The sequence below is a fragment of the Hipposideros armiger genome, unplaced genomic scaffold, assembly GCF_001890085.2.
Source record: "Hipposideros armiger isolate ML-2016 unplaced genomic scaffold, ASM189008v1 scaffold_221, whole genome shotgun sequence".
NCBI classification, from domain to species: Eukaryota; Metazoa; Chordata; class Mammalia; order Chiroptera; family Hipposideridae; genus Hipposideros; species Hipposideros armiger.
Genome location: NW_017731571.1, coordinates 600,067 through 620,305, shown reverse-complemented (window position 1 = coordinate 620,305; position 20,239 = coordinate 600,067). Strand labels below are relative to the sequence as shown.

Genomic DNA, 20,239 nt, shown 5'->3' with positions numbered 1-20,239 from the left:
ACTACCATAGGTTCACGCACCTAAAAGTTTGTTTAGTTACTAAGATAAGGGAATTTAACAAGGCACCTCAGAAGAGAAGCATACAATAAAAAGACTGTTTTTGTTTTTGTTTTTTTAAAGGATATGAGATAATAGCATTCCAAAAGTAATAGTTTCTTCTTTGAAGGAAACACTTCAACTAACGACCCCAGATTTGAAATTATTTCTTTTCCAGAAAAAGAAGTTTGATCATAGTCTCTGGTTTTATATATATATATCTATATATCTATATGTATGTCTATGTCTATATTTATATATATTACATATAGACGTTCCTCCCCATCCCCCATTATTTGCAGTTTCGCTTTCCACAGTTTCTAGTTGCCTGTGATCAACTGCAGTCTGAAATATTAAATGGAAATAATTCAATAAGCAATTCATAAGTTTTAAATTGCTCACCTTGCTGAGTAGTGTGATGAGACTCCCACCACCCCACTCTGCCAGGGATGTGAATCATCCCTTTCTCCAGTGTCTCCATGCTGTGTATACTCCCTGTCTATTAGTTACTCAATAGCCATCTTAGTTATCAAATCCACTGTCGCCATATCACAGTGCTTGTGTTCAAGTTACTCTTATTTTACTTAATAATGGCCCCAAAGTACAAGAGAAATGATGCTGGCAATTTGGATATGCTAAAGAGAAGCTGTAAAATGCTTCCGTTAAGCCAAAAGATGAAATTTCTGGACGCAGAAACAAAGCGGGGGGGGGGGGGGGGATCATAGACTTAGGTTGCTAAGATCTACAGTAACAACAAATCTATCCATGAAATTGTGACGAGGAAAAATGAATTTGTGCTAGTTGTGCTGTTGTACCTCAGACGGCTAAAGTTATGGCCACAGAGCGGGGTAAGTGCTTAGTTAAGATGGAAAAGACATTAAATTCATGAATAGAAAACATGAACAGAAAATGTGTTCTGATTGACGGCAACATGTTGTGCCAGAAAACAGAGCCTATATGAAGACTTCATTCAGCAAGGGATCCACTGAAATGAGTGACCACATTTGCATAACTTTTATTGCAGTATATTGTTACAATTGTTGTATTATTAGTTATTGTGAATCTCTTACTATGCCTAATTTATAATTTAAGCTTCATCATAGGTATGTATGTTTAGAGTAACCTAGTATTATATGGGGTTTGGTCCTGTCTGATTTCAGGCATCCACTGGAGGTCTTGGAACGTATCCCTTGGGGAAAAAGGGAGACTACTGTATCATTCTCTTCTATTACTACTTTGCTATAAATACATTGAACAAATTGACTGTTTTGTGGCATTCTGTTTTTCCCCCAAAAGCCAAATCCTCCAGATACCTACAGATCTCAGGCATTTTTAAAAGAGATCTCATAAGCAACATGGCAAAACTGTTTTGTGGTAAAAGTGTTATTTGATCAACACCTTAAAATATACTGTGACTTAGTGCAATAGTCTGACTTTTAATTAGTTTTTCTTTTTTTTCCCTTGAATTATAATTTCTTTGCCTATTTTTTTCTATCAAGTCCTTTTTCAGTCTTTTAATTTGATGAGCTCTTTCTGTGTCGTGAGTATGGGTCATCTGTTGTGTGCATTTACTTCTGGTCTTTTGGTTGGATTTTACCTTTTTCTGTGCAGTTTCACAACATAGAGATATTTTAATTTTGTAGCCAAATCTGTTAATTGTTTCCTCCCTATCTTTTGAGTTTTCTTTTGTGTTCCCCATACCATAATTTTTGAAGATAATTTAAAAACTTTGTATGTTTATCAAAGTAATATATGCATTAGGTTGAAGCATATGAAATTGCTCTTTTGGTAGGTCAAAAAACAATAGAATGTCAGCAATTTCACATGGCTCTATTTAATAAGTTGTTTAAAAGTCAAAAAGTGTTTGTTGCGTCTTGCAACCCAAACAGGAGTCCCTTTCCCTCTTCCTCCCCAGACCCATGTTCTCCCTCAAGAGAAAACCACTTTAGCTCTAGTTAGCAGTTTTTTTTCTTGGTATTTACAGAAATAAAGCTTTGTTATAATGCTATTTCTAGATGTTTTTGCCCTAATATTTATTGAGTGCCTTGTGTGTTCTAGACTGTTCTAGGCCCTGGAGTTTCAAGGGAGATCAAAACGAACATCCTTTCATTGAGTTTCTATATTGGGGATAGGGATGGAGACAGACAACTAAATAAATTATATAATTATATGGTAATAATAAGCAAAAATGGAGCTTTGGAGGAGTTGGGGAAATGGGGCTTCAAATTTCAATACAGTGGTTAAAGAAAGGCCTCCCTGAGAAGGCCATGTTTGAACAAAAACCTGAAGGGAACCTTGTGGAGAAGGAACTTTCCAAGGATTGAGACGAAGGCCCCGAGGCAGAGCCCTGGCGAATGGGCAGATCAGTGAGGAGATAATTGTGGTCAGAGCAGAGTGAACAAGGGAGGAATGTACAGGTTTTCGAGGTACCAGAATGGTTGTGGAGGGGAGAGAGGCAGAGGGGGGGTTTTGGCTCTTCTGTGTGAGATGAGAAGTCATGGAAGGCTTCTGAACAGAACGATGACATGATGAGACATATATTTAAGGTTCACTCTAGCTGATCAGTTGAGAATGGATGGTAAGGGAGCAAAGGGCAGACGCAGGGCGATATGTGGTAATCCAGACAAGAAATGACTGTGGCTTGCACCAAGGTATCAGTGGAGGCATTGAGAAGACTTGAGATTCTGGATACACTTTTATGGTAGAATTGACAGGGTTTTCAGACAAATTGGAGAATCAAGGGTGCGTGCATGGTTTTTGGACTCGGTAACTTTGATTATGGAGTCACCATTTACTGAGATGGGACAGTCTTTCCCGTCTCAGTAAATGGTGACTCCATATTTAGGTGGGATAAGATCAGGTATTCCATTTGGGATATATAGAGTTTAAGATATCCAAACAAAGGTGTTAAATGGGCAGTTGGAGAGGCAGCTCTGAATTCATGGTAATGATTTGGAAGTGGTCAAAGTTAGATCAAATTTAAAGCCATGAGCTGAATGAGATCACCTTAAGAACAGAAACTAGACAAGGATGTGCATTCCTGACACTTAATTTAACGTACTGGAAGTGCTAGCCAGAGCAGTTAGGCAAGGGAAAGAAAGAAAAGGCCTCTAGATTAGAAAGAGAGTAGAAAAAGTATTTGAAGATTACTTCATCTTTTTATAGAAGATCCTTTTTCTGCATCAACTGAGATGCTTATGTGGCTTTTTTCCTTAATTCTACTAGTATGGTGTATATAATTGATTGATTTTTATATGTTGACTCAACCTTGCATTTTTAAGATAGAACCCACTTGGGATTTGGGATCATGGTATATATATAGTCTTTTTTTATATGTTGCTGAATTTGAGTTGCTTGCTAGTATTTTGAGGAATTAGGATATTGATTATAGATTTTCTTCTTGTGATATCTTTGTCTGATCTTGGTATTAGGGTCATACTGGTTTCATACAATGAGGTGGGAAGTGTTCCCTATTCTTATTATTAGGTTTTGAAAGCATCTGTAAAAGATTGTGTTAATTATTCTCTTAAGTATTTGATAAATTTCACCAGTGAAGCCATCATAGTCCTGGGCTTTTCTTTGTGGGAAGTTTTTTGATTATGAATTCAGTCCCTTTGCTTGTTAAAGGTATGTTTAGATTTTCTATTTCTTTTTTCTGTTTCAGTAGCAAATCTGTAATAATTTGTCCATTTCATGTGATTATCTAATTTGTTGGCATACAGATGTTCATAGTATGTATTTCCTTGCAATCTTTTTATTTCTTTGAGGTTGGTAGTAGTATCCCCTCTTTTATTCCTAATTTTAGTAATTTGAGCCTCCTCTCTCTCTCTCTCTCTCTCTCTCTCTCTCTCTCTCTCTCTCTCTCTCTCTCTCNGTTAGTCAATTTTGTTGATCCTTTCAGAGAACCAAAATTTGGTTTTATTGATTTTTCTCTTTTTTAAGGGATGTGAAAATGTTACAATCGATTTCTACACTAAGTAGGAAATGTTAGTTTACTCTAAATTTTAACATTTAACATTTTCCTCCTAACCCTCTATATTGGCCAAGAAACAGAATGTGTGTGCACATACATATATACATACATATACAGAGAGAAAGCGAGAGTTTAAGGAATTGGCTCATGTGATTGTGGAGGCTTGGCAGATCAGAATTGGCAGAGTAGGCCAGCTGGAGACCCAGAGAAGAGTTTTAGTTCAAGTGCAAAGGCCATCTCCTGGCAGAATTCCTTCTTGCTCAGGGGAGATTAATCTTTTTTCAAATGATTAGATGAGGTCCATCCACATTATGGAGGGTAATCTGATCCAAATGCTAATCATATTCAAAAAACACCTCCACAGAAACATCCTGAATAGCATTTGACAAAATGTCTGAGCATTGTATCCCAGCCAAGTTGACACATAAAATTAACCATCACGTTTTCCATTCTCTTACTCTACTTTAAATATACCTAGAGTAGTTATTGCATTGAGGAAAATTTTACCCGTTGAAGATTTGATGTATCTTGCACATCAAATGTTTCTCTCACTTAAAGAAGTAATTTAAACAATACAAGTCAACAAAATGGAATGGATTTCTGACATTTTAGTCACTGCATATCATACAAATGTCCATAGTATTCTGGTGTACATCATATCCCAGCATACACCACTACTTGCACAGATATGTCTGCCTGAGTACCACTGATTTAAAAGAATATCCACATACATAGTATGTGTCTATAGCTATCCTCGGCACATGGCCCCTTTATCCAGTTCAGGAAAGCTATGGAAAATAGCCAAGGGAGTTTCTAGTTTAGTTTTGTCATGAGGGCTTTTCCAAGGACTATTTAGAAGAATTTCTGAGACCCTGGCATATTTTAGAACCTTACCTTTGCCCCTCATTCACTACCACACCCTGTATCTCCTGAATCCATGGAAGGAAAGGAAAAACAAACATGATCACCTTGCAGACAATTCCCTTGAATCAAAAATGGGACTGCCCAGGGTCTACTTATAAACCCATGACCACTATTGATCTAAATTAGACCAACAGCCCCGTGAATACATTTGATTATTTTTACTTTCTTTAAAGTGCATAAAAATTAAACACAAAACAGTATTTATACGTAGCCCTTAACCTGAAGACCAGTTACATTTTTGAAAAATACATTCCATGCCAAAATGATCTAAATGGAATTTTTTGGAAGAAGTAACATAATACTCCAAGAACTTAATTCTATTTGTATAAGAATTGTATCTTAAAACCATATTTAATAAGCTATCGCTGATACAAATGTACACTATGTGGTATGATTCTTACTGATGTGTAGCATACCACATTTCTTAGAGGTCAGCATATTTATCAATAAAAGATGTTTGGCCGTTACTATGGGAAGGAAGGAGAAAAAGCTCACTGAGTGGGTAATGTAAGTTGTATGGTGTTTGAATAAAATTGTATAATAATAATGTGAAGATAAATTGATAGTATGCTGTAAATATAAATTGCAGAAAACTGTACCTTAAAGTTGAAGTCTTATAAGTCAAGGGCTGCCTATATATAAAGATTATCAAACCATTTACTTTATCTTTCACTATTTCATTTATATTATATATATATATAATATTTATATATATATAATATATATATATATATAGTAGATTTTTTTATTTAGCTTTGGTGGATAGTCTCAAAGTTAGTGTATTTTTGCTGTGTGTGTGTGTGCCTGTCTGTCAGCGTCCAAAGGGTAATTTTGCACAATGGTCTGCTTTAAAGATTCTCCTTTTTCCTAATGCTGTACAAAGTAGTTCATATGAAGAGTAATTTTTTTTTAACATTGGTAAGAATTATAAAATGTTCTTCCTCTGGTTAATTCATTATAGAAATCTCATTATAATCATTTCACAAAGCACTGCTTATCGTGCATCTGTCTTCAAACATAATTTCTTGCAAATGGTTTCCTGAAAAATCATCAATTTTTCTCCACTTCTGCCCTTGCTGGAGTACTTCATGCATTCTTTTAAAACAAGATCAGTTTTGGGACTTATGTAAGTTAAGACTGTTCTTTCTATTTAACTGAAGTGTTTACCATAAAGTTCAATAAGAACAAAACTGTCTACTTCGTGTTATTTCTTTTAAATGTTATTGACCCATCTCTACTTCTATATGTATTTTTCCTAATTCTGTTTCTTATTTCTCCGATGTGTAAGCACCATTGATCCTCAACAAGTTATATAGCTATTTTTTAAATCTCGTGAAAATTCCCATTTTGACCAATATTCAGCCATTTTATTAAAGAATTTTATATATGTAAATACAGCTGTGTCTAAATATACTGCTTTAATGTTTCTCAAAAAAATAAAATTTATATAAAGAGAACATTTAGAAGCATTCTTCTGAAACTGGTACAGGTTCTTTCTTGAAGAAGAAAGAACTCTGCATAATCTCAACATGTCTGGAATTCTACTTGGAAATATTTTTTTCTGACAGAAAGAAACCATTCCTGCTTGGAGAATTTTAGGTTGCATAGACTCAACTTAAAAAAAATATTAAAATTTCAAATCCAATTTTCCCCTATTTTCAGAACTGTATTCAATTTTATGTGTGCATACTGTATTTTCTCATAATTTTGAAAGAGTGTAAGAACTCATTTATTAGCTGGCTGGCAGAAAATTAAATTCTAATGGTTTCTCTTTTTTTATGGTAATGCTGTGCTATGCTTTAGAAAGAAGTTGTCAGTGATATCAGGAAAACTTTTTAAGACCTAAACAATTTCTTTTTCTTGGAAATTGCAAATTTATATTTTATATTAGCTTCCATGATTTTTTTTTAGCTTCCATGATTTTATTAGGTACTTTGACTTTCTATTTTTAGCTTGAGATGAGTTGAAAGAGTCAAGGTTATTTATGGCATTTGAACACTATTTTAAGTTTTATTGAGAGCAACTTTGAACCTGTAACGTTCCAGAGATGAATTTTCTGTTAGTTTGCTCAAAGGCCTTTTCCCCTTCATATACAAAATTAGCATCTGCACAGTTGATAAATGTAATCTGTGATAACATTCCTGTTTCTCTATTGGTTTTCACCCCCTGACACAGTTTTATAAGATGAATATAGAAGCTGACTCACCTAGCTTCTTCAGATCTCAGTCACTTATATAGTTTTGTATTGGAATTTATTTTCAATTTAAACCTCCTCTCAAGATTTTTACTTCTTGCTTTAAAATGTTCTTAATTATCCTCCATTGTCTTTGGGATAATTTTATAATTGTCATACTATGGGAGCATCATTTGTTTCAACAGTAATTTTGTCTTAGAATCTTGTTACTACATAGTTGTTACATCTGTTACAATTTATATAATTATAACAGCATTGTCTTTATATTTAAAATGTTGATTTTAATGGAAATTTTCAATGTTTTGTTGTCAGGAGCCTAACATTGTGTAATAGTTTTCAGCTGCTTAGCTTTTATTAATGTCTACAGGGTTTGTTTTTGTTTGTTTTTTTATCATCTTTAAAAGGTCACTTGTATTAAAATTTTCTCTTCCTTGTAATTAAGGTACCAATTGAACTAGTTAAATATTTGCTTGTTCAAATTAATCCAGTGTTTTCAGATACAAAAAAATATTTTCATACAGTATTTTTGGTAGTTCTCCCATATTAAAATTATCCACATTTTAGTATAAGGTGAGACAAAAGAATTAAAGTGTTTATTTTTATCCCATTTTAGGAAAATAGGCAATTTTCTTGGTTGTGTTTGTATCAAAAAGTGTGATTCTTTAAAAAAAATTAGGAACTTTAAAGCGGATTCTTCTGTAAAGCTCTAATTTTTGAAGTGCCTATAACTAATATTGCTCTGTTATGATTAAAACAGATTTCACTGAGACTCTTCTTTTTCCAATTCTACAAACATTTGTAAAAAAACATCTATTAAAAGCTTACTATTATTTTTAAAAATTGGAAATGCTTAATACCTGATGTTATTAGACCAGTTTGGTGACATAAAAGAAATGTAGCCAAAGATTGGAATTGTCCTATTTGAAAATTGCAAGTGATAACATAATATAATTTATTTTCTTTGAATTAACAGAAAGGCAGGTACCACTTCACTCTCGTTCACTTGTATTTTTGTGGCTGTTAGTGTTGGTTGTGAGTTACCTTGAATCTGTTGGAGGCTCTCTTAACGGACATGTTTCTGTTAGTGAACATGTTTGTTCATAAAATAACCATGTATCTTTAATAAAGTGCCATCCTAAATGTCAAAAATTTAAGAAAGAGTAATATCACTGAAATTATAAATAATGACCTAAATTTGCACTGAAGTTACTTATTTATGGCAACCAAAGAATATGATAATGATTTCTATTTTAAAAAAGATTTCCCATCCATTTTTTAGTTGTGTTGTAAGTTTCTAAACCCTGACTGCTTTTCTTTTATCATCTTCCCTTCTTAGGTTACGACTCCTGGTTCTCTGTTTACCTTCCTTGACCTTTGACCTTTAGTTCTCATACTATATTTTTATTTTATGAAAAACTGGTTTCCATTAGTGTTTTTACTTTCATTGCTTTTTTAATATTTTAATTTATTGGTTATTCCTTCTATTGTGAATATTAAAAATTGGCCTGTTTACCATAATCATTTCAAGATATAGAAGACCAGAACCTGTCTCTGAGACATAGTCAAAATGTATTTTGTGTTATCTGTTGACATAACCACACAAATTCATCTGCCAATACTAGAGTTCATTTGTTTGGTTGTTCATATAGTATGAACTATGTGTTTTTGTGGTTGTTTTTCTTCAGATTCAAAAATTATGTAACATTATGGAAAAGTTTGGAAAATAAAACAAAATAATTGCCCACAGCTCTCTCTCCCTAACACAACCATTGTCTGTTTTTATACATTTTCTTCTATATTTCTGTATCCATACCAATTTTTAAATTAGTAAAAAAGTAACTCAGAGTACGACTAGTGTATTCTGTCCAGTTTTTTCCATTTATTATATCAAATGCATTTCTATGTTGTTGTATTGTTTTATAATTATAATTTTAATGGTTTCAACCCAGTTTCTTTTAATAATTCAATTAATGTTTCCTATACTTCCATATATTTTGGATGCTTCAAGTTTTTTACTGTTAAAATAAATCACTAACATTTGAAATGATAGGATTGACAAGTATAATACTTATGTACAATATGAAGCTTATTTTAATAACAAATTATTCTTAATTTATACTATGTAAACATTAAATTTAATACTCTTTTGATGAATGGTGATATATGAATAAAATGTAGTGAAGTAGCTTTGAAAATGAACAAATCACAACTGCGTTAGTTTAATTTTTATTTACTTAAGAGAAACGTCAAAGTATAATCAGACAGATTAAGAGTACTTGCTAAAAATCTCTGTTTCTAGCCATGAGCCTATGTTGTGAAACGCCTTAAACTACAGGTATTTGAGAATATTTCCTGTGTCCCCTAGTAGATCTGGAGTTTATTGAGGGCAGTGATACAGTTTTACGTATTTTTGTATTTTATACATCATCTTGAATGCAGAGGAATATCAAAAACTTATTTTATTATACTTGAAAAAAATGTCTTCTAAGAGAAAAAGAGCTTATAATTTTTAATCCCTAAATTAAACTGCTCCTTTTTGATAATTTTTCTATTATTTCATAAAGTAACAAAGCTCATTAGTTTTTCTGTTATACATCTATGTATGTAGAGTAACATTCCAAACTTTCTTCTTGACGTTCTTTGATCGTTTAATATGTGTACCAAAGCCTTGCCAATCACTTTTTTAGAATCACATTAAAAGAAGAGCTGTTGAAACCTCTGGGTTGTTATACCTACCTCATTGGGTTGCTGTCAGAATTAAATGAACTAATCCACATAAAGTGCTTTGAGTGGTGTCTGTCTTCTAGTAAGTTCTCAGTAAATATCAGCTACTTCTAATGTTTTGGTATTGTTGTTATTAATAAGAGAATTACCTAAACTCAGACCAAGAATCACCTTTTTATTTTGTCCTGACATAATAAATCATCTGACACTCCAGGACAAAGTACATGTCAAAATAAAGTAGTAAATGGATTGTTCAGTAAGAATTTTTGGGACCGTTGGTTAATTATTTAGAAAAATATAAAGTTACAGCCTCACCTCACAATCTTGATCTCATGATTACAGCTGAGTGATTCCAGATGGAATAAAAAAAATTAAGTGTAAAGCCATGCAACACATTTTTCTAAACGTAAGAAAATATAGGTGACTGTGTATCAGACCTAAGGATAGGAAAGTCATAAAAACAGTGGAAGAAATCACAAAGGAAAGAAATGCACAGATTCAAATATATGAACATTGAAATTTTCTTCAAAAAGGAAAACTGAAAATCTTAAAATGTCTTTGCAACAAATAGGGCAAAATACTATGACCTTAAAAGATACATGTGTATGTATTATTTAGGAAGACCCTAATCAAAAAGCGATCAAAATGTATTAAGCAACAATTTACAGAAAAAATAAGAAACGCAAATGAGTAATTAACGTGAAAAAAGTTGAGCTCCACTAACAGTTAAAAATGAAATGCTATACAATTTTTCACTCGTCAGATCACTAAAGGCTTTAAAGCGATTAGAAGCCCTTTTATGAGAGAATGGTAATATGGGCAATTGTACTTACTGCTGGTGGAAATGTACAATGTTATTAACCGAGCTGAGAGGCATTTGGGTAAGATCTACTAGGTTCTAGCGATTTGTCCTAATGAAATCATCAGTGACATGGACTAAAGGGAATGTGCAGGAAGATTTATTGCAGTCTTATTAAAATAAGGAGCAGATAACAAGCAACTTAAATGTCACCTTCTATAGTAAAAACTAAATTTAAACGAAGCTATACAATTAAGTGATAACACGTCATCGTAAATTATTTCTACTGGAAAATATGAGAGAAGAAGTGTCTCCTTGTGATTAGGGGCTGACCTGCACCTGCGGTCTTATTCTAAAGTCACTTTTCTATTGTAATAATATTAAGTTGCCGTTCCTTTAAAACACACAAATCTCTAGCAGCTGTGGGTAAGCGCCCTGGAAAAAGCCTGTCCATAAAAATGTTGAGCCAATTATAAATTACAAAAATGTGAAATATAAGGAAAATATATTTTATGTTAAAGTCTCGTTCTTACTGTTCCCTTTTCCTTCCTTCTTTGTTGAAAGCCAGCTCTTGCTAAGACTTGGGCACTGAAAATGAACAGGAATGAAATAGGTTCTAGGTTACTTACTCACATGTACCTGAAAGAACCCTCAGCCTACTTTCATTTTAAGTACACATTTTTTGATCTCCTTTTAACATAAGATCCGAAGGCAAGTAATATTAACCCCTTTTCTGACATCGAATTCACTCTCCTCTAAGCTTAGATGTAACCAAGGTATGAGGTCAGTCACTCATCATGTTACTGAAGTTTGGAAATTACAGTCCCTGGACTGCCTTGAAAGGCATGCCAAGTGTGCTGTCACCTCTGACTTCCTGTGGAGGACAGATTCTAGGAAGATAGGCTGTTCTGATTTTTGGTTTGAGAAATAATCATAAGCCAGTACTCTGGAATTCATAGTTTTTATCATGTCCTCTGTTCTGGCTGTTTTATTGCTTGCTCTGGTTTGGAATGTTTCTTTTCTGTTTTGTTTTGTTTTTTCCACTCTGTGTTTATGTATGAATGTTTATGTATATATGTATATGTGTGTGTATGCGTATGTGTATATATGCATGTTATTGTGTAATGTAAATATGGAATATCTATAGGTATATGTGGATCAGGGGAGTAAATGATGGTAACTAAGAGAGCCAGAAGGGAAGGATACTCATTAAATTTAAATATGGTACCAGAAATAACGTACATCCCTAGAAAGAGGATTAAAAAACTGAAAGGATAGTTCACACACACTAAATCTTTCTGTTAGGTGTCTTTGAAAGGCCTCACTACTTTAAGAGGGTACTTTTAATATTTAACATATTTAAATTGGGCTTTAATTTTAATATTTTATCTCTTTATAACACTTGCCAGTTAAAAACTTATTAATAAGCCCCTTAATTTATTTTTCCCTTTCTTGCTAGACTGTGTGTTGTGGGAACAGAGAGGTATAACATGTTCCTGCCTTCAAGGTACTTTCAATAAGTTGGAGACATAATTAAGTACTAATTTACAGCTGCGGTGTATAGGTATTTACCACATGCCAGGTACTGGGCCAGTGGTTTACAGGGATTGTTTAATTTCTAACAACACTGTGAGGTAGGTACTATTATTATGCTCATTTTAAAGCTGAGAAAATGAGCCTTAGAGAAGTTTTGTAAAAGATGGCAAATCACGTAACTGGTAAGTCAGCGGGGCCATACCCACACCTGTCTACCTGTCTTTGCGTTTTCACACCCTGCGATGCTGCTGCCTGATAGCATTGGTGTGGTGACCTGACTGCCTTTTTCCCTTTGTTTTGTAAACAAGTGTATTGGGCCAAGGCACCTACGCTCATAACTTGCAGGAATTCCACTTGCTTGGTAGTTGCCACCTGGAAAATGGATGTGAATGAGGTCAGAACCGTGTCACTGTGCATGGGCAAGTACAGTGACAATGACATCTCTGCCGGCCAGATAGGGAGCAAGGGATTTAACCGGCCCAGATGGACTCTGGAGTTCTCCCAGCTCGAAGCCTTGATATATGCAGTGTTCTGTCTTTTTGTCCTCCTCTTAGGATTTTCTCTTGTGAAAATACCAAAATGTCCTGCTTTTTTTGTTGAAATTTACATTAAGGAAATCAAACAGGAATGATAGGATTTTTTGTTGCCTTTTGACATTCAATTTAGTAAACTTTACCGAGCACTTTTTCTGTGCCAAGCACGTACAACTAACATTACCACACCGTGACCCCATCTTTGACGTCCGTAGACCCTCACATTAGAAATCTGATTACCTCTCTTTTTTCTCCACGATTGCTTTATAGTTTATGATGAAAAGAAAACACTTCAGTTAATTGTAAAGACCCAATCAGGTTAACTCTGTCACTGAAATTCAGGATTGAACTGTGATTTGTGCATCAGACGTTTTTCAGGTTTTCACTTTTGGACTTTATTTGCTTTGGATGAGGCATTTATGTCCTAGTTAGATCCATTCCTGTACTAAAAGTCTGTAGTGATTTGACAAAATCCCCTGCCCCATACAAGGAATAATGGAATTTCTACGTGCTTATCCTATAATTGCCTTCTATGAGACAAGAGCTGCGGGAACCTGAAATTAGAACACAATGGAATACCAGAATGGAAAAGTTGGAACAGCTAATGTGTCACTTTTGTGTTAAACCAGAAGCCATCGTATACTGGATTCCAGTGTGGGCCGGCAGCCCCAGGTGGCAGAGCTGGGGTGGGGTTGGGATAGGGTAACTCATTTCCACAAATTAGGACGAGATGACTGTCTGGGAACCACTCTGCTGAAGCACCGGGAGGAGCTGTAAGCATCTCAGCTACTTTTGGTGTGGTGTTGCGATGACTGAGATACAAAGAAGGGACTGATTTTCCGTATTCTTACGAGTCTTCCCACAATTTTAGAAAACAAGAGAAATAAAAAATAATATGCAACGTGTTCTCTGACCTTTTATGTAGAAGTTTGAATGCTGTCGACATGTGTGATTTTTGGATTCACACATCTTTTCTTCATCCTAGGGCCAGATTGCACATTTCCCCTTTGGCTTCCCTCAGAGCTCACCGTTTTTTGTAAAATACCAATGTGTTTCATTAGTTACTCTGTTCATTTTTTCCTCTTTATCTTTGATAAGAGAGCATGAGAGTGATTATCTTCCTTGTTTCCAACCCTTTGTGAATGTTTTCTCTCAAATAACTTCAGTATTTCCTCAAAAATCAGCATGATTCTTGGTAGCCCACAGGAATATATTATGAGATTAACTTTTATCACTCTATTCTTAATATCTTGATTGCTTTTTATTAAATTGTGAATCTATAAGGTGAGTGATACAACTCCATAGTCATTGATAGTTGTTTTTTAATGTTGCCTTTATTTCAAATCCTATTAACTTCTTAAATCCAATGGTAATAATAATTCTCTTTTCTTTATGTTCCCTGAAATCACACTTTTTAGTTATTACATTCTTATATTTTGTTATAAAGTAAATTTATTTTTAAGAAAGTTTTCTATGTATCAAATTTAACCAATATTTTTAAAGAGAATATATTTTTATGTATTTACGTTGTACTTGTATTGTCTTTTGTACTGTGGAGCTGATATAGAATATGTATAATGTTTTAATAAGCAGGCTATTTTCTCTCCCTTAAAGTCTAGATTTTGAGAGATCATAATGGTTGGTTAGGTTTAGAATTGACTGCACATCTTACTGAAGTCTTGAATGATGTGCGTGGTAAATATCACTGTTCTAGAAAAGAAATAAAACTAGAATGATGCGACAACATGAAGCACAAGCAGAATGAAATGGGAACTGACTGAGAAAAGGAACTCCTGCCCCAGTTTTTTAAGTGTGAAATGATAGCAGTGAGCTGGAGACAACTCTTTAAGTGGACATGAAATTTATTTAAATACTTTAAAAGTTATCTTAGTAAAAGATCATATGACCTATTTATAAGAGTATACAATTGAGACTGTGAAACTTATTTCTAGATTTCAGTAGGCTTCAAATCAGAAAACCAGAATTTCCATAGAAGAAAAAGGACCTGAGGCTCAGCCCTTTACCCTCCCTGTGGAGGCTTATAAAAGTTAAATAACTTGCTTTGAGGGATAGTCTGGTACTGTCAGCCTGATCCGTGCACAGGCTTTTTTGACACTATGCTCTCCCTAATTTAGTTTTCTTTCTATTTAACAATAGATGCTGTCTGCCACAGGTATGTTGTCAGGCTATGCTTAGAATATGATATAAAATATCCCAGTATTTATGAAGGAGAGAATTCATTATATATACTTAAAATGTTAAGTGCTTTTAACTTTTTCCTATCAAACATGTTCATCAATCAGTCCATGAATGATAAATTATCTGACTTCTTTATATTGCTTTATAACAGCGATTTTACTCATTGATTTCTAAAAAGAACTCATTATGATTTAGAACCAAATAAAATTTATATTGTAATTATATAATTAAATGTTAGGTGATTGTCATATAAATTATTTTAATGATATTGTATAGTATCTATTTTTGTTTTCTTACCAAATGCACTTATCATGATATTATGTGAAGAAAATATGATCCAACTTTGACAGTTTTTTATTTTTGTTTTTTGGGGGTTTTTTTTTTTTACTTCTAATTACTAAAAATAAATTTTTTTTTGTATTTTCAGCTGGTTTTAGAAGAAGTTTCCGTCTTAGTAGAAAAGATAAGAAAACAAATAAATCCATGTACGAATGCAAGAAGAGTGATCAGTATGATACAGCTGATGTACCCACATACGAGGAAGTGACACCCTATCGGCGACAAAGTAACGAGAAATATAGACTTGTTGTGTTGGTTGGTAAGTGTTTGCGTTTGTGTGCAATTTTGATGAAGTTAAGTGAGATAATAAGGATTTATCCTCAAATAGCATCATGGTTAAAGTTTGCAAGCTAAAAAATCTCATCCCTTGTTCACATAGACCCCGCCCACCCTCAGGGTCTCCTGGGGTCAGGTCAGCAGGCTTGTTGCCTCTGCTGTTCCCACTGTGCTGTCCAGACATGGCCACTCATCGGACATGTCATTACTCTTTCATTTTCCCTCTTCTTAAAATTCACCAACCATTCCCAAAGTATCCTAGGCTGATTTTCCCAGTCTCTTCCCTTCTGCATTCTATTGACATGTTCTGCAGCCCACCTGGGCTAATTTTCCCAGCACCAAGGAAAGGCTCTGGGTTTTATCTTACTACCTTCTCTGTCTTCAGATTTCAGGGACTGCTCCTCAGTAGTTTTTCATGGTACAGACAGCAGCAGTGTCAGAGTGTTCAGAGGGTAGAGCCCTCCCCTTCCCATTGGCCCACAGCCCCTATTCCAGGGCCTCTCAAACTTTCATAGACATTGAGTCACCTAAGGATCTTGTTATCATGCGGTTCCTGATCACCAGGGACGAGGCCAGAGATTCTGCATCTCTGACAAGTTCCCAGATGCTGCTGATGCTGCTGGCCCCAGCTTGATTCGGGAGTGCTTTTTGCTTTTCAGCTATTGTTATAGTTATAATGCAAACATAGTGAGGTGCCAGGCTGTGCAAACCAGGAAAGCCTTGTTGCTCTGTGTGAATGGATTCAGTTGCCATCACCTTCTTTTGTTGGCCATTGTAAACTGGCTGCAATTTATTCTGCTTTTCTGCTTTTCGTATCACACTTGTTTTGTGTTTTGGCATCATGTGTTATAATGATGGCTTTAAAACCTTTGGTTTTGTCTTAATCCGCCATTCAGGATTTGTTCACTGATATTTCAGATTTGGCTTTTCTGTGTTGACTAACTGATTTATTATTTCCAGCCTTTATTTTGAAATTCCTATAAGAAAAATAACTATTTGAAACTCTTTAACCCCTAACACTTTATTTCCCCGTTTTGGAGCGATTACTGGTATAATGGAATTTTTATTTTTTTAATCCCATCCTCATCCTCACTGTGGGCTCTTGTGGAGCCTGACATTCCATAGTGAATCCAGGGACAGTCAGGGCCATTGTATCTAACTGTTCTTCAAAAGTGTTTCCTGTGGTTCGCTTTCTTCCATGTGTTCATTCATTGCTCAGAAAACCTTTCTGCTTGTATGTCTGACACATTTGTAGCATCAGAAGTTTAGAATTGATTTCCTGGAGAAATCCCCATCTATTACATCCCATAAGGCAGGGTAGTGTAGACGTAAGATGTGCGTCTCTGGGGTAAGACAGACTGCATTCCAATGCTGTTCTGCCCTCCAGCAGCCATGTGACACCTGCACATTCCAGATTTTCTCGGGGCTTTGGTTTCCTCATCTGAAACATCAGGACAGTAAGAGCATCTGCTTTCTAGGTCTGCCTGAGGGTTAAATGAAATGATATTTGCAAAGCCTTAGATCAATTTGTGGCAATGTAGAAAGGTTTTAATAGAAAGTAGCTGTTCTATATTAACTAAAAATACCAACAAGATAAACATGAAATATCAAATATGGATAGGCTTCTGTCGATTTTGCACCTCAGTGTTCAAAATACTTCTAAATTCAATTAGATTATTTAGCAGTTTGTCATCTAAAAGAGGGCTTCAAGGAGTAGACTTGACCTTTTGAAAATCCTGGATTGTTCCAGAATTAGCTGTTTGCCTTTCATGATTGTAAAAGTCATACACTTAGGAAATAGTTTCTTTGCCCCTGCAGCATGGATAGGAAGATGGAAAAAGTATAAACATCATGGTCTTCCTCAAGCCTAATGTATTTTTTCCCAGTGTTTTCAAAGCCATTGGGAGTAATGGTGTTTGCCTTGAAACTGTTAGATAAATATTGTTAAGGAAGTACACAGTAGTATTTTTCTCTCTCTCTCTCTTCTTACCACACTATTGCATGGTTTTTGTTTTTGGACTTAATATTTAAGAAATTAAAACCAGCCAAGTTGTTAACATGGAAAAATACTACAGTGGAGGACTTTGAGCTTGATCAGAACTATTTCATTTTTCTCTTCATTTCGTCAAGGTGCTATTCCAAAGCCACATTGCAGCCACTAAAACATCTTAGTGACAGTTTCTGTTCTATTTCCTTTTGCATTTAGAAGTATTTTCCAAAAAGGTATGTTAAGACAAATGCCAGGCATTTAGTACATTTTTTTACATGTTTTATCTTTAGTGAAATCTGACGTTTTAAAAAGTAAAGTGGTAAAGCCAATGATGTGTGTGTGTGTGTGTGTGTGTGTGTGTGTGTGTGTGTGTGTGTGCTTGCAGGGGAGGGAATGGAGAAAGCTTTGGTGTTAAAAAACTATAAAACACTTTTTATAACTGAAGCCAATGGAAGAGCAAAAATTCATCTTGTGGGTATTCAGACAATTTGTGACTTGTTCTGTCTGGTAATGAGGCATAAGAGGAAACTAATAATAAATCTTTCTGTGTATTTTACATCTGTAGCTTAGCACAAAGTACTGGTCTGCCCTTTTTTGGGCTGAGTCTTATATGCTGCCTAAAGACTGCTTTGTAGAGGTGGTTTGAATAGGTATTTATAACACTGTCATCATTTTCCCATAAAACCATGGCAGAAAAAAAATCTCCCACATGAAGCAGAGAGAAAAGTAACTCAAAACTAAATGTAAATGTTACTCTGTTTATTGGAAATCCCATAGCTTTTGTTGAACTTTGATTGAAGGCTTGTAGGCATTAGTCTGCTCTAGCGGGTTTTATATAGACACGTGTAGCCCCCAAAGTCATTGAATTTATGAGTGTGTGACGGATTTTAAATTATAATCCTTGTATATAAGAGGTAAATATGATCTTTATTGGAATCACAGTTGTTTTTTTATGCCATTGGTTCATCTTAAATATTTATACTCCAGCTTAATTTCTGGGCATAAATTACAATTATGTTCATTCAGCTGATTTTTGTGGAGTGTCAGCCTTGCCAAGCACTGTCCTCAGTACGTGGTTTTATCACTGAGCAACACAAATATTCTTGCCCTTGTGGTGTTTACCTTCTAATGGGAGGAGAGAGACCAAAAAACATATTCCTAATAAATTAGTGAGAAAGAATAAAGTCATGTGTATGGTTGTTAGACCATAATAAATGCTGGAGAAGAAAGTTAAAGCAGAGAAGCATTGGGGAATCAGGAGTCTGAGATTTCTTTGAATCGGGAGATCATGGCACCTCATTGAAAAGGTCACATTGTTAAACAGACTCTAAAGTAAGGAAGTTATCCAGGGATGGTTTTATTTTTATCTTTTAATTTTATTGCACTTTTTGTCAGCCCTGAGATGAAGGTGAGACAGTACTTTGTCAGTCTGTATAAGTCTGGTATAAATAACTGCTTTGGAAAAATGATGCTCTTCAGCAAGCTTCCCTGTGTCTGTCTGCCTGTCTGTCTGTCTGTCTGTCTGTCTGTCTCTCTCTCTCTCTCTCTCTCTCTCTCTCTCTCTCTCTCTTTTTCTCTCTCTTTCTCGACATTAGCATTCAAATGACATTTCACTAATACCATTTTTCTTCCATTGTGAAAGCACCAGAGGAAAGAAATCTGAATCTCTGTCAGGGCTTGTTTTTAAGTTGCTACATTTTCTATATAGCTTGATTCCAAGGGAACTTTAAATTTAGTTTTATAGACAGATTTGTCACTCTTCAACCCTCAAATCCACCCCCACTAATGTGATCATTATAAGACTGTAAGTCAAATATAATTGCATTGTTGTTTTTATTTTATGCCTAGAGCGACAAAAAATAGTAGTGTTGCAATATGATAAGTAGACTGTTTTACAACACATGGCTGATCTGAGGGATACCTAGAGATTTCGTTTGATTTGTCTTGCAGTAAATCAAATGAGTGTGTTTTTTCAGGTAACAAAAGCAGTTCGGATATTTATTGCAGACTTCAGTGATTCTCATATTTTTCTCTGGATGGTAAGAGTAACCAGTCTGGCCAATACCATGAAAATGTCTAGGGGGAAATGTGAAAGAATTTTCATGTTAAGCAGTGCAGGTATACTGGAGGTAAACACATGGTAAAAGTTGCACCCATGTCAGTAGCTTTCCACATAATATGCCATTTTTATGATTGTGCCAGAATGTACAAAGACCAATAGCAAAACTGAGTAACAGTTGTTGGTCAGAGCAACAGATTTCTCTCTAATATATACTTTAATATGGGACATAAACCCAAATAAGACTGGATTTTATCATTAGTGCACTATGGCTGTTACATGAATATCTAGTGTGTTAAAACTAATTTGGCTAGTTTCCACATACCTGTATCTTTCTTTCTTTCTGAGAAGTTTCTTTCCTAACAGATTATTAGCACTATAATTTTTAGCATGATTATTGTCCTTTGATGTGTAAGGTACCACCCATCTATATTTACATTGTTAAATTCAGTTTGATGCTCATCAGCCTTAAGAAAAACTATAACTAAATTCTAACCCTAGCATTTACAAATAAAAAATACTGGGTTGTCGGAAAAGTCATGATGTATTTTGTCTATGTTTTTCAAAGGTCATTTATTTATATAAAGAACAAAGATCAATCAATGATATATTGCCTGATTTGTTTGATAACCTTTTGCCATCTTTCAGTGAGCTTCA

At 34.6% G+C, this 20,239-nt stretch overlaps 1 protein-coding gene across 1 annotated transcript in view; it reads left to right on the top strand.

Annotated features, from left to right (window-relative positions):
• The window catches only part of MPP7 (MAGUK p55 scaffold protein 7), a 288,725-nt gene that overhangs the window by 230,300 nt on the left and 38,186 nt on the right, over positions 1 to 20,239 (top strand). The window contains exon 12 of the mRNA XM_019654387.1: positions 15,346 to 15,516. Within this exon, the coding sequence (XP_019509932.1) occupies positions 15,346 to 15,516 (171 nt within the window). The remainder of the gene's footprint in view (positions 1 to 15,345; positions 15,517 to 20,239) is intronic.